Genomic DNA, 22788 nt, shown 5'->3' on the forward strand with positions numbered 1-22788 from the left:
GAGAAAAGTGTCCAAAAATCCATGGGTAAAAAATTGTCCAAAACTCCACTGGGGAGAAAAGTGTCCAAAAATCCACAGGTAAAAAATTGTCCAAAACTCCACTGGGGAGAAAAGTGTCCAAAACTCCACTCGGGAAAAAAGTGTCCATAAATCAAAACTCAAAGACCAAAATACTTACCTGCATGATCCCTCCGTCCGTCCGTCCATGACCAAAAGTCCGCGGGGGGAAGAAAAGTGTCCAAAGGTAAAAAAAAGTGTCCAAAACTCCACTGGGGAGAAAAGTGTCCAAAAATCCACGGGTAAAAAAATGTCCAAAACTCCACTGGGGAGAAAAGTGTCCAAAACTCCACTAGGGAGAAAAGTGTCCAAAACTCCACTGGGGAGAAAAGTGTCCAAAAATCCACGGGTAAAAAATTGTCCAAAACTCCACTGGGGAGAAAAGTGTCCAAAACTCCACTAGGGAGAAAAGTGTCCAGAACTCCACGGGTTAAAAAGTGTCCAAAACTCCACTGGGGAGGAAAGTGTCCAAAAAAACCTGCGGGGAGAAAAGTGTCCAAAAGTCCGCCGGGAAAAAAAGTGTCCAAAAGTCCGCCGGGAAAAAAAGTGTCCAAAAATCCACGGGGAAAAGTGTCCAAAAATCCACGTTGAAAAAAAGTGTCCCAAAATCCACGGGGGAAAACGGCACCTTCTTCTTGTTGTTCCAGTGAGCGTCCAGGTTGAACTCCACCTTGGTGTCCTGGGCGTACTGAGCCAGGCCCATGCGGTGCGCCGATGCTCATATGGTTGGTCCGTCGGACCAGGGCCTGTTGGAAGTCGCTCTGAGTCAAGCCGGCGTCCATCAGGAAGATGTCCGTCAACTTTTGAACCAAATCTGAAAAGCCACATGGGGACAGAGTTTGGTCTCCTTCTAAACAAACACTTACAGCCTTATTTCCATCATGTACACACAGTACAACCATACAATGAATGTGTTAATCAATAAAATGCGCATTTAACATCATTGAGCACAACACTTGACATGGAGTTTAGCCCAAATAATTATATACAAACAAAAGTTTTAATCCTCGCTTTCTTACCTCTTACTTCTGCTCAACATGGCGATCGCAGCTCTTCACCTCAAAATAAAGGCACACTTGTTCATTACAATAAGTAAGCAACTCGTAAAACATCAAAATACATTTTTAAATCGATGTTTTTCCTGACCGACGCGCAATCGGTCCGAGGCACAGTGCGTCTGCACCTGAAGTCAGTTGCACTTAATCAGCGACCACGTCGTCGTTGTATTCCGTCCTTGCGATTGGCTGGCAGCCCATAGTTGCGAGAAGAGGTACGGAAGTTATTGAATCGATGAATGATTTATTTTTCAAAATTGCATTAAATTGGTACCATAAGATAGCCCAGAGGTATTTTGTATAGTTACCAAAGAGATCTGTATTCTTCCAAATCAATAAAACTGAATAGAGCACTTTCAAAACAAATCATTACAAAGCCACTCTAATTAAACCACAGGTGTCAAAGTAGCGGTCCGCGGGCCAAATATGGCCCGCCGCATCATTTTGTGTGGCCCGAGAAAGTAAATGATGAGTGCCAACTTTCTGTTTTATGATGAAATTCAAATGGAGATTGTAGATTATTTCCAGTGTTTCCTCATTTTAAATCAATAATTGCAAACAAATTGTACTAATTTGAATGTCCAAAAATGATCTATCAATTAGCACGATTGAGAAACTGTCAATTTATTAATTGATTAATTTTGGCAGCCTAGTTGGAAGACATAACGGTCCTCCGGATGTAATCGAAACAACCACGTTTAATTATTAAACGATGAAACGAAGTAGCAGATTCTAATTAGATATAGTAATAAAGTTTTTTCTAGGTTAGGTTCAATGAGTATGTAAATAGTTGGTAAATTAGGACGTTGGAAGAACAAACATAATTAAAAAATAAATAAGTCAACTGATGAAAACTAGCCTTCTTACATATATATCTTAACTTACATATATATGTGTGTGTATGTACACATATGTGTATATATGTATATGTATATATATATATATATATATATATATATATATATATATATATATATATATATATATATATATATATATATATATACACATATATCAGTAGTGTATTGGTTCCTTTTACTTTGTTGTTGTTGTTTTTTGCCACTAAATAATAATAAACAATAAAATAGTCTTTTCAAGAACAAAGGAATGTACTCACCCTGTCATTTTCTCTGGGATTTCTGTATTTCTGTAGCCAAGGCGTAAGCCGTAAGGTCAACTGGCCGTTATTTTTATTGAGCTCCAACCCAGATGAATCTGGAGTCGCAGGTCGCCCCGGATCATTTTGTTTATCCAATAGCGTTCTGCCAATTAGCGAGTGTTGCTTACCGCCGCTTGCTTCATGACACACTTGTCTGCGCTTGTTTTGTACTTTTGTAATCTTGCTTCAGCATTCATCTGCAAAATATTCAATTCATTAGTTATATTATTTCATGCTTCATTCAACAACTTCCTGGATAGTAAACAGCAGAAAAAGAGGGAGCTTCCTAATCATTGTATGCATTTAGTTGTTTTAATTATGAATTTTGCTACAGAATTAAGAAAGTTATTCAATATTTTTAGGCCATCACTCCATTTCCAAACTCCTCACAGCTGCTTTTTAATCAAATCGGCGCCAAATTCACGACAACATTAGGAATATCACTCCATATTTGTTTTACTTTCATGCTTTGTTTCGCCTCTTTCAAAGCACAGCTGTCGTTGTGTGGTTTCTGACGACTGTGTGGGTGAATGCATTCTGCCAACTTCCATATTCAATTATACCAAGTTTATCCGCTAGCTTCTCGCCAATCTGTCGACAAAGACAAAGTCAAGCGACCGTGGCGGAATCGACGGAAGGTTGACGACGAGGATGGGGAGAAAAAAGGGACGGAAATGAGGATTGTCAGTTCTTTGCACGCTTCGAATACAAAGACACCGCGGATGAGCGCGACGCTGGTGGTAAAAAACATCTTTTGTCGCGCCATATGTCACGTCAGTCTTCGCGTTACTCATTCACAGCTCGACAAATGGAACGCGGAGGGGATGTTTTGCATTTGTTTGGTTAATCAACGGCATTTCTGCGGCACGTCGGCCTTTTAAAGGATGACACAATTAGCAAATTTGATGTCAGCGCGGCTGAAAAATGTGCCCGACGTGATGAAAAACAGAAAAGAAAACAATAGTCAACATGGCGATACTCGTGCGCTGCCATGCAAGACACCTAATTGATGGAAGCTTTATTTGAGGAAGATTAGTTCCTGCCAAAGCAGACAGTTGGTGAGGAATTAAGAGGCGTCGGAGATAATCAAAGCGCCGGCTGAGATGTTGTTTAAGGAGATATACGGCCTTCTATTACTGACTGCCGCCTACTTTGATGCCAACAGACGAGCAGCGTGAGCACATTTGGATTTAAAAACAAACATTCAAAGTTTACTCGCAGTTTACATTTCCCAAATATTCTTCACCACCATTGCACGGATTTCAATGACACCGATCAAGCGTTTGAACTAAGTTCAGAATGTCATGGACTCAATTGAGCACCCGACGTAAGGTCGCTTTAACTTTTGGCGCACGTGTTGGTGTTAATGATGTCGTTCAAACCCGACTCAACCGAAGAAAGTTGAGCCTGGAGTGGCCAATTCCAAGATATAACCAGAAGGTGGCAGACCTATCAGAGCGGAGAGGGTGAAAATAAATTGGTCGCTGAGGGAGCATGAAGTCAGGAGAGCGTGGCCTTTAGTTTGCCCCCATCAGTCGCTCTGCACTCATTTTTTGCCTCATATTACCTCGACTAGCAATACTACTACATACCTATCAATTTATAAGGTTTTCCCATATTTTAAATATATATTTTTTGATCATTTTAAAGTGTACACCGCATAAGAACTTCTGTACAGAATTTTTTAAGTATACCAGAATTGTGGAAAGGTTCCAAAAAGTCTTAGACACTTACACCAAAGCGGTCCTCGAGGGCCGCTGTGGGTCAGCCACCATTTCGTTCCAAGTTGATGCAACGGGGGTTGGGCTCAAACCAGAGGCACCTGACTGCAATCCACTGATTGCACTTGCAACATACCAAATTTGTGGAGAGCTTCCACCAAAGCACCCCCGCACCCACTGTTGTTCTTTGTTTACTTTGTTTAGTTTGCCCAGCCCCATTAAATTAATGCCTAGTCATATGGGATGCTACGTCTTCATGCCTGTCAACTTATATAGGTTTTTCCCGTATTTTATAAAAAAAAAATCGGATGATTTCAAATTGTGTAAGAACTTCTGTACAGGATTTTGTAAAGTATACCAAAGTTGTGGAAAAGTTCCCAAAAAGTCTTAGACAGTCTACACCAGGGGAGGACAAAGGGATCCTCAAGGGCCGCTGTGGGTTGACTAGCTTTTCCTTCCAAGGTGAAGCAGCGGGGGTTGGGCTCAAACCAGAGGCACCTGACTGCAATCCACTGATTGCACTTGCAACATACCAAATTTGTGGAGAGCTTCCACCAAAGCACCCCCGCACCCACTGTTGTTCTTTGTTTACTTAGTTCAGTTTGCCCAGCTCCGTTAAATTAATGCCTAGTCTTATGGGATGCTACGTCTTCATGCCTGTCAACTTATATTCGTTTTTCACGTATTTTATTAAAAAAAAAATTGGATGATTTCAAATTGTGTAAGAACTTCTGTACAGGATTTTGTAAAGTATACCAAAGTTGTGGGTAAGTTTCCAAAAAGTCTTAGACAGTCTACACCAGGGGAGGACAAAGGGATCCTCGAGGGCCGCTGTGGGTTGACTAGCTTTTCCTTCCAAGGTGAAGCAGCGGGGGTTGGGCTCAAACCAGGGGCACCTGACTACAATCCACTGATTGCACTTGCAACATACCAAATTTGTGGAGAGCTTCCTTCTTTAGAGGTTGGTACCAAAGCACCCCCGCACCCTCTGTGGCCCTTGGTTTACTTTGTTTAGTTTGCCCAGCCCTGTTAAATTAATAACTAGTCTTATGGGATGCTACCTCTTAATATGTCCATACCTGTCAACTTATACGTTTTTCCCGTACACATTTTTAAATGATCCAATTTTTTTTTATAAAATACGGTATTTTATTAAAAAAAAATTGGATCATCTAAAAATGTGTACACCGCATAAGAACTTCTGTACAGGATTTTTTTAAGTATACCAGAGTTGTGGAAAAGTTCCCAAAAAGTCTTAGACAGTCTACACCAAAGCGGTCATCGAGGGCTGATGTGGGTGGGACAGCTTTTCCTACCAAGTTGAAGCAGTGGGGGTTGGGCTCAAACCAGAGGCACCTGACTGCAATCCACTGATTGCACTTGCAACATACCAAATTGGTGGAGAGCGTCCTTCTTTAGAGGTTGGCACCAAAGCACCCCCGCACCCATTGTGGCCCTTTATTTACTTTGTTTAGTTTGCCCAGCCCTGTTAAATTAATGCCTAGTCTTATGGGATGCTACCTCTTCATATGTCCATACCTGTCAACTTATACGTTTTTCCCATATTTTATTTTAAAAAATGGATCATTTAAAAATGTGTACACAGCATAAGAACTTCTGTACAGGATTTTTTTAAGTATACCAGAATTGTGAAAAGGTTCCAAAAAAGTCTTGGACAGTCTACACCAAAGCGGTCATCGAGGGCCGATGTGGGTGGGACAGCTTTCCCTACCAAGTTGAAGCAGCGGGGGTTGGGCTCAAACCAGAGGCACCTGACTGCAATCCACTGATTGCACTTGCAACATACCAAATTGGTGGAGACTTTTCCTCCTTAAAGGTTGGCACCAAAGCACCCCTGCACCCACTGTGGCCCTTTATTTACTTTATTTACTTTGCCCAGCCCTGTTAAATTAATGCCTAGTCTTATAGGATGCTATGTCTTCATGCTTGTCAACGTGTATGTTTTTCCCGTATTTTATACGTTTTTTATCATTTCAAATTGTGGACATGTCATAAAAACTTTTGTACGGGATTTTTTGAAGTACGTTTTTTTTTGTAAAACCAATCTGGTTTTACCCATTTCGGCTCTAATCCGGATCGTCTCGGTCAGTAGTACAAGACGAAAACGTCATCGTGGACTGCTAATACTGTCATGCTTTAAGCATGATATGCACCCTTTTCACTATAAAAATTTAGCGTGTCAGAAAGCCGTCCATTTTGGAGAAAATTTTAGACTTTTACTTGCGCCCTGTTATCGCTTAATGAGGGGAATTGCAATCATTAAGAAGGGGAGTAATTGGCTGAGGTTGACAGCTATGCTACTACTACTACTAAAAATCATACTGTAATGTATATTGGGATAAATGCCATCAAGTAGGAGGAGTTAAACGTTGTTACAAATCAAATAAGCAGTGCTGTGCTAAAGACAATTTCATATGATCAACCAATATTGATCGATCCACTGCCAGCTTACCAGAAAATGGCCTTTTCCTTGCTCATTATAGCGCGGAAAATACGGTACATGAAAAGTAAATACTTTACACATCCGCAGATGTTTCTCTTGGCAGTGAACGACCAATCCATTCGAATCGGGAGCAGCAAATAGATTGAACGCCCGTCGCCGTCAATGGCAGACCATAAGTTAATGTCATGTAACCCAAATTTCAGGCTGCAAATTCACATTCATCGCAAGGCCTTTTTTACAAAGTGATAATGCATTTTAAATGTTAATAAAGTACCCGCATTTGTCCTGCTTGCAGATGAATTTTTCATAAGATGCTTTTACGGAATCACATGAGAATAGATCAATAAAACCTGCACAATAATTAGAATTGCACGGCACGGCTTTCAAGCGGACATTCCTGAACGACTTTGAATAAAATATCCGTCGTGGCTTTTACTCTAGATTGACTCAATAAAAATGCATGACAAAACCACGGCAAAAAAGGTGCTGGTTTTCACGTACACGTTTTATTTTCAATCAGAGGCTTAAAAATTGTCCCTACCGTATGCGAATATGTATTCCTGAGGGCAAACCAGTCTGGCAGGTGAAGAGTGCTTAATGGAAAATACCAATTACCAGAATGACCAATCCAAAACATAATCAGTGAAATGTTACAGTGGCGTCCAATTCGTATATAATAACTTCCATTACAACCACAAATAAATTCCAAATCTAAATAGGGCTGTCATCATTTGCATTTTAGCCGATTAACGCATACCTAATGCACTTGAAACTCAATTATTAATGCCAAAATATGACTTAAAACATTCTTAGTCACCCTTTTATGGTGCAAAGACATTAGACCAAAGTATTTTAAAGATATTTTCATCATTTCAAGCTTGTGTGTAGATTAGCTGACATTATATGCATTGGAAAATGAATGAATAAAAGTAATACATATATTTACTGTATATAATATTGACACATCTGAAATGAAATAGTGGTGAAGTGACTCTTTGCTTTTGTTTGACTTTGTTACCATAAACGCTTTGCAAAGAGTCCTGATTGGTGGAATGCATCATAAAATTCACAGCAAAACGTACGTACGTAAGACAGTTTCCTGACTTTTTACCACCACTTTGACTTTTTCCGCTTCCCGCTAGAATGCAGCAAATGGGGTGTTTTTTTTCTTTTCTTCCAAAAACAAAGGCGACCTTTCGTCCCCATTTATCTCTTCCGGCTTTGCTGACAATTTGTGCTTATTTTCAACAAAACACTCTGTGCAAAGTACAAGAATACAGTAGCTTCGTTACAACAAGCCAATAGTCGGAGCGCCGATGAAAAACGAGTCGATGTCATAAATAAGGAGAGCGACGGACGACATGAGGGGAGCTTGCATAGCGAAGCGAAAAGAAAATGATACATAGAAAATCTATTTACACATGATGCAAGTCCTTTTTCATCGGAACCAGTCATTTTGTTGTGATTTTTCTTCCCCGTGTGAATTTCTGTACAACAAGTGATAGCTAATAAAAGTGGCCATACGCTTCAATGCTTTTGAGGGAGAAGGGAACCCGTAGTGGCCGTTACGTGACGTTTACGGCTGGCTATTTGTCGTTTTGGGCTCGATTCCGAATCCTCAGGGTTCAGATCGTCATTCTGCGTCACTCGCGGGGAGGGAGGCAATCTCTGAGCGCTTGGAAATTACGGGGTGTCCTGGGATGTGCAGCCGTAAGACTCTGAAAAGGAAAAGCATTAGATTAGATTAGATTAACTCTCAGCAACAAGACTGCTTCAAGTCAAGAAGGCCACAATCAGTCGCTCAACCTCGTGACCCCGACGAGGACAAGCGATGTTGAAAATGAAATGAAATCGATTCATTGACGATTAATTTTGTGTCGAGTTGGTTAATTGGCTGTGGTTAAAAAAAAATCACATTATTTTCAGTTTTTCTTAACTAGGGGTTGAAGATTTTAGTTTGAAATTACGTTATTTACTGTTCTTCTTTGCTATAGGTTGAAGATTTTTAATGGAAATTGTCACTGGAAGTGAAAACAAGTTAGACTATTATTAAGTAAGTATATAAATGTTTTCCAAAGCAAAGCAGTTGTTTGCAAATGTCTATTTTTCATTTATTACAAAAAAAATCTACATCTGCTTCAGCGAATTTCCTGAATATGAGATGAATAAAGTTTATCTAATCTAATCTAGGATAACAGAAGTCATATTGGATGTTTTTTTTTCCTTTTGAAAATTCAGATTGACAAATAAATACAATAGAAACCATTTTGTAGCGGCAAAATTGAATTCAATTTTAAAACCGTGAATATTACAATACAAAAATAATGGATCACGACAATATATACGGGGCTCGAAAAAGCGAGTTTGGACGTTTTCTTTATTTTGAATAATCGCTGCCAGTCGTCCCAGTTAAAATGGATGAGACACTTAGCGATAAGTAGAGTACTCACAGTGATCCCTCTTTTCTTTGCTGTTTGTGAGAAGATGGCCGTTGTGGGAGCCTTCCGTTTTCTTGTGAGAAGGTCGACTCAGCGTGGCCCGACCGGAGGCGGAGCCATCCCCCCAGGAAGACATGTGCTGGCGCTCTATCGTCGAAACGCTCACCATGCACTCTTCCGGAGGATCCGAGGCCGCGCTCGCGCTCGCCCACGAGCCGTTCACGCGGGAACCCGTGCCATGATGGCCCCGGCCTGCAGGTACAGAGGTACACGTTAAAACCGTCTCCAAAACGGTTCGCCGTGGAGACCGTCCCGGAAATAAAATAACGAGCCATCCACTCTTCAAAGCCCGTTTGCCGCAAAATTGATGGCATTCCAAAAGTTTGATCTCACCGTCTGCGTTGGCATCTTTTCGCCTGGGCAGCGTCCCAACCTTGGCGGTCTGGGCTTTGAAGCCACCCATCGGCACCCTCTTGTGACTAAGGCTATGCGTGTTCTGCGGACCGCCGTCGGCCGCGCCGGAGTTGTCGGGGCGACAGGACTGGCCGCCTTTGCCTGCCAATCAAAATCACATACCTGTCAACTTATACGTTTTTTGATCGTTTCAAATTGTGTACGCCGTATAATAACTTTTGTATGGTAAGTTTTTTTTTTTTTTTTAAGTACGTTTTTTTTGCAAAACCAATCTCCTTTTACACATTCCGGCTTTAATCCAGATCGTCTCGGTCATGATTTGCGCACGCATATTCGCTATTTAATATAGCGTGTCAGCAAGCAATGTACAGTCAAGCTGTCAGCGTCATACAGCGACATCTACAGAATTTTAAATTTAGTGCATTCTGATTGGGCACCGTGTCCACTTTGGAGAAAATTTTAGACTTACGTGTGCCCTATTTGTGCATTTTTGTTTAAATCGCTTTTAAAGGGGAATTGCAATCATTAATAAGGGGAGCAATTGCCCGAGGTTGACAGGTATGAAATCGACATTAAAAAATAGCCGAGCTGTTGAAAACAATCACTCTCCTAAAAAAAGGCATCTGACAATATCCTCCACAGACATCCTGCTATGAATCCCACTTTGTTCGCACTAAAACAGCGACTAACAAAAACTGACAGTGGCACAAAAAATAAATCATGTTTGCATTGCTAATATTTGGGATTATTTTTAGTCATGTTGACCTGTATTCTGCCCCCTTGTGATGAAAAACACAGTGGATATACAGTACGTACAAGTCCGCCTATTCGCTAATCAAAAAAAGCAACTCATCTACATTTTTATTTTAGTTCCAGCGGGAGACGTTGTCACATTTCTATCTAAAGGGTCCTATTTATAAATCCAGCCTTTTTTAAATTCAAAAACTTTTCAGTCGAGTTGTTCATGTCTACCGTATGTTCAGTCTTGTGCTTTTGATGTTTCGCTCCAATAACTTCAAGGTGAAAAATACCAGCCTGCCAGAGTAAAAATTCAAGCAACATCCTTTGCTGCCAACCCTCCCCGTTGTAATGGACTGGACACCGAGTTCATTTTAGATAGCATATTTCTTGTACTATGAAAAGTAAATTCCGTATCCATGTATTGTTGCTGTCGTCACGCCGCGCGAGGATCCGTAAATTGACATATCGGATCGAGACCGCTAAATCGGATGATGGCCGTTAATGCGTGTCAAACACACCTGAAACCTCCGGCTTATCCATGGCGTGTCCAGGAGCGTAGTCAAAGCCGCACACATTCTTTGATACCATGGCGTATCTTTCTTCCTCCTGGTCCTCATCCGCCAAATCGGAGCCCAGCGTTGAAGACATGAAGTCCATGGGAGGAATACTGTTGTTGGACATGTTGGAACTACTCTTCATGTGCCTGAAACAGAGAATACACACACAGGGAGATTTCTCATCAGCGTATGTTAAACTTGACGTGCAATACAGTAATCCCTCGATTAATGCAGTTAATGTAGAGCAGACAATGCCACGATAAACGAAAAACCACGTATTAGGGTCACACTTATTTAAAAAATATATATATATTTTTTTTTTTTTTACTTCAGTGCTGAGTCCTAGTAGCAAGCGGAGGACAGGGGAGTGGCTTACGCTTGCGAGTTTCACATTTTTATGAACTTACAAAAAAATAAAAATAAAAAATTCTCCCAGAAAAAAAATCTGCGATGTAGTGAAGCCGCGATATTCAAGGGATTACTGTATTTGAGTTTGATTTTGATTTCTTTTAATAAGGGGCAGCACATATTAATGACCATATCTATATTCATGTTGATGAACATATGTAAATATTTAAGATAGTAGCTGAGGGCTAATTTGCATCTTTAGTCCCTTGTGTAGGTTGAAGATAAACGATGACACATACTAGACACACATACACAAATAGTTTTAGACAGCGTTGTGATCGCCATTTTGTTCGTCTAATAGCCAGGCTTTAAGATGATTGGCCAAGAGGTTCAGAGACGGGAGTTCACGTATGTTAATTGGAATTGAGTTCCAGGTATGTGCTACAAAGAAGGTGCTTTGGCTAATTTAGCACTGTTTTTGATGGGAACTACACAGTCACCTCTAGAGCCAGCCAAAGTTGATGTGTTGGAATTTTTTGGTGGTGGTGCGTTTTTGGCTTTCTGTCCAATACTTTCAGAGCTTGCTTATAAATGGTTTCAATTGGCTTTAGTGTTGTTTTGCAGTAAGTCATGATCATTGTGTCAAAAGACTCCCAGTGAAAAGGTATTGGACGTCTATCAGTGCCAATAGCAAATAATCAGTTAGTAGTGGGTGTCGTACAAATGACTAGTTGTAGATTTTCGGATGGTCAAAGACCGTCACAGACGTGGGTATTATCGCTTTTCCGCCTGTTGTGCTGTCAAAGAAATCTTTCCTATTTGTTCCATCTGTCAGAACAGAGAGTGATTTCAAGGGAAGCATCAAGCATGACTTTTTCTAACACAAATAAAGGCCTGATTTATGTTGAAAGACAGTCAAAAAAGCCATTGAAGTGGAAAACCAATCGTAGCAAAAGATTGACAAATCTGCTGTCTGCACTTTGCTCCTCACTTGGGTGAAATTTAAGGAATAATCATGCCATTGAGTTTACCACGATTGCTTGGCCACTTCGTACTGGTAGGCCCTCGTCAGCTCGTCCAAATGGGCCTGCAAAATGGACTGCATTTCCTCGTGGTGGGCCGAGCTGAGGGACGACGAGGAAGGCTGCTTGTAAGACGCCGACGACGGCGGCGGCGAGGACGCTCGTGCTCTTAAAGGCGGAGTAGGTCCTCTCTCCTCTTCTGTGTCATTGTCCAAACCTTGCTGGCGGTAGGAAAGAGGCGGGACCCAACTGTTGTTGTCATATCTGTTGGACGACATTCATTATCAAATTGGATTTTCCACCATTTTGGAATGCTTAAAACATACACTGTTATAATAAATGACTCATTTGGGGGGGAAATTGTTATGCAGATTTGAGGATTATCTTGTGAGCAAGTTTTTCCCTTAAGATGTTGAAGAAAGAAAGAAAGAAAGAAAAACGGGTGGAGGAGATCTAACCTGATGTCTGTGTTTGCATGTTTGCGGAGCGATGATATATGAAGGCATCTTACCCTCCTCGGTGGCTTTCCTGGGGGTAATGGTCAAGGTCGACCTCCGTACCGGGCAGGGGGTGCATTGGCGGTGGAGGAAGGGGCATGTTAGCCCAACATGTCCCATTTGATTTAGGGGTCTTTGTCCCACCTTTCACCTTCTTTTTCTTCCCTAGCTTTGCACCTGAAGGGAAAGAAGAAGAAGAAAATGTTGAAGTCTTTTGGTTGCCATGCTAACAAATCTCCATGTGTGTGTGTGTTTGTGTCCTTTCTACAACACCGAGGCACATAAGCCTCGCAGACCCCATTTTTTCCCACTCATAAATACCTCCGTTTGTGTGTGGCCATGGCATTCGATGAATTCAAAATGTTATGATATTTTTCCAATGGAAATCAAAACCGGAGGCCAACCTCTCAAAAGAGGCTTTTTCTACGTCTTCCGTCTGCGGTCGCGGTGACATTTCGCCGCGCTCAAAGCTTATTGTGAATACGGCGCATCAAAGTCCACGCAGAAATGCCTCGGCCGGCCATCCTACCGCCCATAAGCACTTCATATGATATGGAGTGGATAGATATAAATATGTACACGGCCTATACGCAGGCAGACGCATGGCTCGTCAAGTGGAGCCAAAGAAATGCGTCATGATTGTCTGACATTTCTGGGCTAGATACGCTCCCAGGGTAGAACTCCGATGAAGATAGAAAGAAGGCTAGTAATTAAGAGCGTTATCCTAAGGGTTCATTTCCAGTGAATATATGTAAATAAAGTCTTTTGGTCTCATTTTGCAGTTTTTTGGGGGGTTGGGGGGGTTGAGCTGGCCAACTCCCTTGCAGGAATTCGACTTCCAAAAAGCTAACGCTCAGGCAAATTTCTTGGCGGGCATTTCTGCGTACACTTCTCCCGGAACCCAAATTAGTACCGGCGGCGGGGCGTCTATCTGTTAGCGAGTATCCCAGGTTGGCCATTTCCTGCTGGGCCTGCAGAGAAGCCTTCCAGCGAGGATCGGGTCTGTCCACGGCCAACTCGTGGAAACTGTTGGATTGAAGGATCTGGGTGGTGGCGTAGGGGGTGGGCTGGCTATCTCGCGCCGGGCTGCCGTAACCCGCTTTGCCCATGAAGTCGATACTGCTGTAGATGGCCCCGTCCGACAGCATGGTGCCCGTCTTCTCCACCGCCGCCGACGGTAACACATCTGCCGGATAAAAAAGGGCGGGTCTGAGATGAGATGACATGAATGCAAGCATCCTGAAGGTCATTAACGCTCCCCACTGCTCTTGTTTGTTCAAAAAGATGCTTTGGAAAAGACTTGATCTGAACGGAAGCGATGCTCTAGCGCCGTAATTAACGAGCATCACGCTGAGAAAGCCCGGTGACGCTCGGCCCCGCGGCTGACCGGACCTCTCCTGAGCTTGACGAACATGTCAACGCAGCGTGCGTGCCGAAAGCCTTATTAAAGTCTCCGGCACGAGAGCGTTTGGAAAAAAAGTACATGTAATGGCACAAATTGAATCCCAAATATCAGACTTGTCGAGTCGCATTAGCAAAGTCCAGCCCTCAAAGGCACTTTTAATTTTTCCCGCACGTTTGTTTTAATGTCAGAACTCGTCACCGGTAATCGCCAATGACGAGCGTCGGAGCGGGCGACGCTAAGCGGAAAAGCCGTGTTTACCTCCTCGGCCAAAGTTGCCGCTGCCTTTGGGACTGGCCAATCCTCCGTTTGCCGGAAGGCTGGTGGAAGGCCACGAGTCCGCCAGCCAGGGTAGACCGGGGTCGCCCGCTTTCAACAGTCCTGGACGGCTGAGGGATGGAAATGCAAAAAGACAGAAGGGAAAAGTTAGCGTGACGCCACGGAATTCAGCACATCGATATCAGTAAAGGTGCTTTACCCAAAGCGAATGCACGATTATTGTATCGATTCAAAATCCATCTTTAAACATGTGATATTTCTGGAAATATAAAATTGGTGGTCCAATATCGGTCGAATTTAATCCTGTTATGAGGCAATACCAACCCCTATTAATAACTCATTCAATACCACTGATGAGAATTTTATATGCAATATAGATATATTTTTTTTAATTAACTTTGATCAGCCCTACTAATAACTCAGGAAATTTTATATGTAATAAATACGTTTTAATCACCCCTACTAATAATGCACTCAATGCCATTCATGGGAATTTTATATGCTATGTTTAAAAAAAATAAGTTTAAATAACCTCTACTAATATCTCATTCAATGCCATTAATGTGAATAATATATGCTATATTCTGTTTATAAATAAGTTTGAATCACCCCTTCTAATAACGCATTCAATGCCATTAATGGTAGTTTTATATGCAATTTTGTAAAAAAATAAATTTGGATCACCCCGACTAATAACTCCTTCAATGCCATTGGTGGGAATTTTATATGCACTATATATTTTTAATTAATTTTAATCACCCCTACTAATAACTCATTCAACGCCATTGATAGGAATTTTATACACATTTTTTTAATAGCTACATTTCTGGCACACAAATGGTAGCCAAAGAGTTTAAAAAAATAATACTAGCGTGCTTTTTCATTACACCGTTTTTGTTAACGTGATTTGAAGGCCATTGTGAATATATTTTCCACCAGTGAAAAGCCTGCAGCACAAACAAGAATGGGGAAAAATAAATAAATAAATAAATAAATACAGGGCCATGGCAAGTCTATATATCAGACTTCTACCTCCAGCAGCCAAAATTCTCCCAGGAGAAAGCAAGCAAGCGAGCAAGCAAGCAAGCAAGCAGGACCAAATACACACTTAATCCGCTTTATAGCCTTAGCACAACAAAAATTTCCATTTTAAATTGAGAAAGGCGGACCGCCTCTGGCACTCGGTCGACGGGGCCGGTTTCCACGGCAACAGAGATGGAAAGAGCCCACAAAAGGCTGCGGCGGCGGCGAAATACAGTCGGAACGTCGACGAGATTTGAATATAGAAAAGAAAAAGTTGCGAGGAGCAAATCGCCAGGCAAGAGCGGATTTGCATGTCCTATCAACATTTGCATGCCGTTCGCATGTTTACTTAATGCAGCGGCACACGCGGGGAATTTTCCACGGGGCCTGACCCGCGGGAATTGTTTACACGCCACTTGGTGATAGCTCCAAGGTGTTTAACAATGACTGCAATCATTTCCATTGTAAAAATACACACATTTTCATTGAAATGATGATACTAAATTAAAAAAATAGGATTATCTGATGGTTTAGTGGCAATTTCACTGTAACGAGCCCCTCTATCGATTAGTAAGGTTGCGAGAGGGCAATCAAATCATTTGTTCAAATGCCTTCATTTCTTTTTTTTTGCTTAAGGAATTCATTCGCCTGCTTTTCATATTCAGCCAATTTCTAAATTTATATGAACGAGAACAAAGTCAAATAGGTTAACACGTTTTAAATAGCACATTAATCACCTCTCCCCTCCCTTCATGACCTCTCCCGACTCACGTTAGCAGTGAAGGACAGCAGCCTGCACTGATTAATTAGTATAATTCATTAAAAAAAAGGTGAGCGGTTATCAATGATCACCACGTACGTATACTACAGTGAAAAATCGGGTACCAAAATGTCCATGCGTGGAACTAACAGAGGCAAAATCTTTATACTGGAGCAGGGGTCGGGAACCTTTTTGATGGAAAGAGCCATAAACAATTCATATTTTTTAAATGTTAATCCTTGAGAGCCATGCTCCGAATTTAAAAGTCAACATACATGAAAATGTGTGCCTTTTTTAGTCACTTCACAACTTTTAAAGTACAAAAAGTCTCTGAATTCTTTTGACAACATTGTTACGTTGTTGCTAATCAATGAGTATCAATGAGAAAATCCATGCAAAAGAGTGTAATGGAAAAAAAAGAAGATTATAAGGCGCTGGGTAGTGTCAATGTCATAATACCAACGTAACGCTCCTATTCCTGCGCTTTCTCACCAGCAGTTTCCATAGTTTACCTCACAGGTTAGCGGAGAGCCATATGCACCCATCAAAAGAGCCATATGTGGCTCCCGAGCCATAGGTTCCCTACCCCTGTACTAGAGGGACCACTGTTTGAAACTTTACAAAGTAAAAATAATACTTACCTTCCATTTCTGATGAGACCTCTGTCCCTTTGGAACGTGACTAAAACAGGATGAGAAAAAAGAAGATTGTCATAAAAACTGAGCATATTGTTGTCATTTTGGAGTTGGGAGCTAAATTGTTGCCATTTTTTTAAAACGTACCTGCACGAGTAAAAGTGAAGGATTGAACTGCAATAAGAAAAAAAGGAAAGAGAAAAATTAAAATGGTTCGGAAAATCCAAATGAATTGCACTTCCATTGCTGTCAATGGCACTGACCCATAAAAACATGGATTGACTTAATGAATCAGCGCCATTTCCATTAGGAATACAAATTGATAGTAAAAAGGCTTTTTTTGTAAAATACCTGATTCGTAAATGTACACTGATATTTTAAAAAAGGGTTGCAGAAGAATCATGCAAATAATCCCTTATTAGTATAACGGAAAAGCAAGTTACTGTAAACCATTATGATAATGGCCTCACAGCCTGCAGCTGACTTAAGGGCTAAAAATATGAATTTCAAACTCCCATGTAGATGCGCTTCATGTTCATGCGCAACAACGCCAGCAAATGTTTGTTAATGGCGGGATTTAGCATGTCACATGACCGCCCAAGCGCATTAGACGCACACGGACGCACAGCAGATCGAAGTAAATCCGAGCCATTTTCAGCCGTGTTGAATGTATAGAAATTCTTCTGCCTTTCAGCCAGCAGGAATGCCATCCAATCCGCGGTGACGTCGAGTCTCAACGGAGCGGGAGACCAAATGAGCTCGGAGATCGTCTATTGGTGGCCAAGCATGTCAATTGATTTATTTTTTTACCTGCATAGTTGCTGAGTCCTTTTCTCTTTTTTCTCCTCCAGTACAGCCATGCACTGAAGCCCATGAGAACAATCCAACAGGCTCCGCCCAAACCGGCGATGAAGGCCGGCTGCTTCACCACGTCGGAGATGCTCTTGCCGCCCCCCGATCCCGTCATCACGTCCCTCTGTTCCGCACCTGCCGGATTTCCCGGGCACAAACCACGAAAAAAAATGTAGATTATACATACAATAGCTCTATCAAAAATAATCACACTTCATATTGATGGGGAAACATTTTGTCTCATTCCGAGCAATCGATCCTCATTATTATTCATTATTATGCGGTCCTTGCTTGACTTGCAGTGAATGTGAAAAAAAATGCTGTTCTACAAAGATTACTACACACGACAGGCATCGATTCATGTTCTGCCGAGCTCACAAGGCGCAAAGCGACCATGAACCGATCATACATTCACACCAATGGGCAATTCAGTGTTGAATTAACCTCACACACATACGTGAACGTGATATAAAACCTTGTTATAAAACTCATGTTGTGTTTTCTGCATTGGTTTTTGCGGCTTGAACTGGCCATCACTTGTGGAAAACAGCTTACAAAAGCAGAAAATAAACTAATATCATCATAAATAAAATGTAGCAGTGCCTCACATACTGTACGTCGGCAGAGTTAATCAATTCAGCAGCGCACTTATCAAGTTGAGCCTAAAAGACATGAGATTGACAGAGCAGCTCTGACAGAGTTTGATTTTCTGTTGCAGCTACTGTGCTGTGAAATTAGATTCACCGTCTGCGGGAGGAACCCCCAATCCTGCTACACACACACACACAGACACACACACACACACGCACACAAGCGCAAGTACACACAAACACACACGTCATTAAACGGCAGACCACAGGCCTCCGTTTCCCTCGCCCTGTCCGTTAAGGCTGTTATTATTTATCAGTCAAAAGCCACAGATGAGGAGCATCTGTCCTGGCCTTCAATATTGACTCTGGGCTTATGTATTCCGCGCATCTTTTGCTCTTTTATGAGACGTGATGGGCTGATAAGCTTTAGCAAAAAATAAATAAATCTATATATATACACTATATATCACTCTGATCTTTGTTAGCATTTGCCGCCCGTGCTGCATTGGAGTGGATTATTGATATGGCTAACAGTACTTGGCAGTGTTACCAAACACTATGTCGTAATGAAGCACTATTGATTTTTCAGTAGATGTCTACAGTGTAAAGGCTATCTTCTTTCTGCAGGGTGCTAAATTGATCAATCATTTTCTCAGAGCACAAACTGTGATGGACACCTCGCTCTCCCCATTATCAGGTCATTTCATCCCGAGTTCAGTTTTCCTGGGTGTGTGTGTGTGTGGTGGTGGGGGGGATTACCCAGGGTGACCAGCTGAGGAGAGCTCTTGACTCCCAGCCCGGCATTGGTCCTCGCCGCTACCTCCACGCGATACTGCACTCCGGCTTGAAGACCCCCGACCACCACTGAACGGATGGTTGCATCCACGGACTTATTGACGTTGAATTGGGTTTCGTTTGCCAAACACCAGATCTGACAAAAGCAAAAAAAAATCCATTTTAGGGTCGCGCGGTGTATTCAGATGCACAAATTAAGACAGGCTCTACCTTGTATTCCTGGATGATGCCGTTTTGTTCATCGGGGGGCGGGGGGTCCCAGGACACGCTGATAGAGGTGCTATTGTTTTGTCCTACTGTCAACACGGTCACTTCCTGTGGGGGGGCGCCGGGTGCTGACGGGGCAAAAGGAATTACACAGGAAAAGAAAAATGAAATGACAATGACAATAGTATTATTTTGCCTACCAATAAAAAAGTACATGTATTTTTGTCTATTTTGTATTTGTCTGGTGGCTAACTGATGTTCAGTTTAGAGCATATGTGTCAAAGTGGCGGCCCGGGGGAATTAGCCATTGTCCTTTTTTTGTCATTATGTGTCCTGATGACCCACATGGGCAGATTGGAAATATAATGAGACTGCAGGCAGGAGGTCCCAATCCTATATTTATTTCTACAATTTACCACATTATCTTTTCTGAATGGACACTGCTTGGGGCCCACATTTTGCATGACACCCTTTTTAAAACTCCAAGCTCGGTTAGAAAGAATGTTTAGCTGCAATTCAATTAAAAAGGTACAGAATAATAAAGCAGCACGGCCAATCCATTTTGACTGATTGGACGTCTACGGCCGTCAATGCAGACGAGTGGACAAATGCGATGACGTGTGTCCTGCAAAAACAGGCGGCTGATAACTATATGTAAACGAATCCTAATAGTTGAATGTTAACTTGCATGCCAGCAATACACAATACGCTAAAGCTGCTTAATTTGCTGTACGGCAGGAGGCAATCTGGTAAACACAAGTCGCTCCGCTAATGAGCCCGTCGCGTAAGCTACTTGAGACATGAATTAGCAAACGCCCCTGCCGCCATTTGTGATGTTAACGGGGGGAGTATCGCATTCGGAGCTGCCAACATCACACACACGGCGGCAATAAGCCTACGGTATATTTTCATTTTAACCCAGACTTTGGATTTGGACACCTTGCTGCGTTAGTCCTGCAACTTTGTGCCTTTTGAATATCTGCTCGTGGTAGATAAGTCTTTTTCTTCCAAATTTCTGCTGTGCAATCCGTTTCTGGCTGCAGATTAATGGCCATTTTTTTTCCCGTTCCCTAATACCCTTTTTCAGAATGCCGGGGAACTAAAACTGCTACCTCGGTTGGAAAAATCCCTCAGTAATCCCATGTGGCCATTATAATTGGGCTCCAGTGAGGTAAATTTGTTCTTTTTTTCTTGTCCACACGTGTTGAAAATCCTCGACAGCCTTTCCTCACATGTGATGCCATGAAAAAGAAATGCAGCGAGTTGGAGATTTTCCTAAAATTACGGACTCTTATCTCAGTGTGAGCTGTATTCCCGCTCGGTTCCGCCGATGCGGCACCTGGCCGGGTTGCGCCTCTTTATCGGACGCCGGCTGAGGGATTGCCAGCTATCGCCTCCCGGTATCAAGTCGCCATTCATTTTAACAACCTGAGCTAAATACAGTAATCCCTCGACTATCGCGGATAATGTAGACCAGACATGGCCGCGATAATCTCAAAACCGCAAAGTACGATCACCCCTATTATTACTACCATATTTTATGTGCACTGATTGGAAGGAGTTTGATATGGCATAAAACTGATGGGATGGACTTGGTCCTGGATTCGACAAAACCCACACAACACCGTGACCGGACGTTTGGTCGCCGGACCTTTGGTCGTCGGACGTTTGGTCGCCCGGTTGAATATAATTTTGAGAGCTGGTTTCAACAGTAGATATTTAGATATTAAACTCTCTCTCATGAATATAATTTTGAGAGCTGGTTTCAACAGTAGATATTTAGATATTAAACTCTCTCTCATGAATATAATTTTGAGAGCTGGTTTCAACAGTAAACTCTGTCATGTTGTCAAACGTCCGGCGACCAAACGTCCGGGCGACCAAACGTCCGGGCGACCAAACGTCCGGCGACCAAACGTCCGGGCGACCAAACGTACGGGCGACCAAACGTCCGGCGACCAAACGTCCGGCGACCAAACGTCCGGCGACCAAACGTCCGGCGAACAAACGTCCGGTGACCAAACGTCCGAGTACCACACAACACACCCAATGTGCACAGATTGTGTGTGCTTAAGTGAAAGGGGACCACGTCAAGCAAGTCTAGAATTGATTTTATGGAGTCTAGCAACACAGATTTTTTTTATAAAGTCAAATGTCAAGGCCAAAGGCCAGAATTTAAGATGGAAAGCGAAGCCATCCCCCTTGTCTGCCAACCCACAGAGGTCTGCGATTGTCACGGAACCCTGACTTCATCTGCATGGACTCCTGCCACTCACATGGAAATCATTTCTGTACACTACATAGTAAATAAAGAACGCTACAGCTGTCTTTTAAATGATTTACCTTCCTCCATAGTTCGCGCCGTCATGGATTCACTATCCGCGCCTTGAAACTCGTTAAAGTACGGTCGCACTTTAATCTCGTAGACGATTCCCTTATTGAGATTCCCCAGAGTCACGTCCCTCTGCGAGGAGACTTTCAAGTCCTGGATCTGCCACGGACCCGGAGAGGGCAGCCCTGATGTCTGCCGGTACAGAACGCGGTAGCCTTGAATGAATCGGGATGGATTGTCCACCTGGGAGAAAACAAGAGAGCACAGGTGGCACGCTAAACTCAAATGTAAACGCCTCAGCTTTTTTATTAGAATCCAGTTCAGAGTTGCGTTTACTCTAGTCATTTATTTTTTAATGAACTACTTACAGTCCACGTGACTTGCACCGAAGTGGAACTGAGAACGACGGGGTTGTGCATGCTGACCACCACGTCGCCCAACTCCTTTTGCACGTGACGATGGTCCACTCCCTGCGCAGTGGGACTTATGTCTAAAAAGAGCAGGCAAGCATTTCAAATTCAGTTGTCGTGTTTGTCGGAGAGACGTATTTCAGATGTTTTTTTTCTTTCGTGTCACCTCGTGTCCGCACGGGGTCAGACATGGGGCTGGGGTCGCCGAGCCCTTGGACATCCACGGCCCGGATGATGAACAGGTAGACGGTATTGGGTCGAAGGTCACTGACGGTGAACTCCATGCTCTTCACGTGTTCCGCTACTGTCTGCCAGCTGTTGCTTACTGATTGGCTGTTTGGAATGAAAAAAAAATAGTTTCCATGAGCTGGAAGAAATCTGTTTTTTTAAACAAAATAAATGAACTTTGGAGTCTTTTTGCCAGTAAAAAAAATGAAAAAGTTGTCACTTGCTGATTAAAATGATCCCAAAATGCCAAACAATTCTCATTGAATTGTCATTTTTGTATCAAACTAAAATACAAGCGACTGGGGTTATTTATTCTGTTTGCTTTCAAACACTACCCCCTTCCATCTGCTTTTATTTTTGGGGTCACCAAACATGGCCCCAGGCCACGGGTCACAGACATACCCAAAAGCCTCAATGACATAGGAGGACACTGGGGAGGCAGCCTCTGGCCCTGGTTCCCATGACAACGAGATGCTGCTCTTGGTGACATCGATGACCTCTGGCTTGGAGGGCGGACCCCCGAGGGCTGTCAGGTTGTTAGACATGAAGTCAATGGGGTCGGCGGAATCTGACAGAGAAGAATATAAGCAGATGTAAGTTTTTTTTTTTTAAAAAGCAGCTATTCATCCAATAGGAATGAAACATGAACTGTTGCCCACCTGTGACATCCAAGAAAGCACTCCATGATGTTTCTCCACTCGAGCTGGTCGCCACACACGTGTACAATCCTGAATCAGTTAACTAAAAGAGAAAAGGAATGAGTAAGAGTCAGAAAATGAATTTAAATGACACCGGAAAAATT

General features: G+C 42.5%; 1 protein-coding gene across 2 annotated transcripts in view; it reads right to left on the reverse strand.

Annotated features, from left to right (window-relative positions):
* Positions 1-6939: 6939 nt before the first annotated feature.
* Positions 6940-22788, reverse strand: part of LOC144067941 (roundabout homolog 2-like) — a 52028-nt gene continuing 36179 nt past the window's right edge. For both annotated transcript variants that reach the window (XM_077592030.1, XM_077592031.1), the window contains 18 exons: positions 22646-22727; positions 22389-22554; positions 21925-22091; positions 21717-21838; positions 21360-21591; positions 19020-19144; positions 18774-18945; positions 17383-17559; positions 16720-16746; positions 16579-16618; positions 14137-14264; positions 13387-13659; positions 12488-12650; positions 11986-12240; positions 10568-10752; positions 9288-9449; positions 8907-9146; positions 6940-8174 (listed from right to left, as the gene is read on the reverse strand). In XM_077592030.1, coding sequence (XP_077448156.1) covers positions 8173-8174; positions 8907-9146; positions 9288-9449; positions 10568-10752; positions 11986-12240; positions 12488-12650; positions 13387-13659; positions 14137-14264; positions 16579-16618; positions 16720-16746; positions 17383-17559; positions 18774-18945; positions 19020-19144; positions 21360-21591; positions 21717-21838; positions 21925-22091; positions 22389-22554; positions 22646-22727 — 2718 coding nt within the window. In that variant the 3' untranslated portion in view covers positions 6940-8172. The remainder of the gene's footprint in view (positions 8175-8906; positions 9147-9287; positions 9450-10567; positions 10753-11985; positions 12241-12487; positions 12651-13386; positions 13660-14136; positions 14265-16578; positions 16619-16719; positions 16747-17382; positions 17560-18773; positions 18946-19019; positions 19145-21359; positions 21592-21716; positions 21839-21924; positions 22092-22388; positions 22555-22645; positions 22728-22788) is intronic.

Source organism: Stigmatopora argus, chromosome 22, assembly GCF_051989625.1.
Source record: "Stigmatopora argus isolate UIUO_Sarg chromosome 22, RoL_Sarg_1.0, whole genome shotgun sequence".
In the NCBI taxonomy this organism is placed as follows: domain Eukaryota; kingdom Metazoa; phylum Chordata; class Actinopteri; order Syngnathiformes; family Syngnathidae; genus Stigmatopora; species Stigmatopora argus.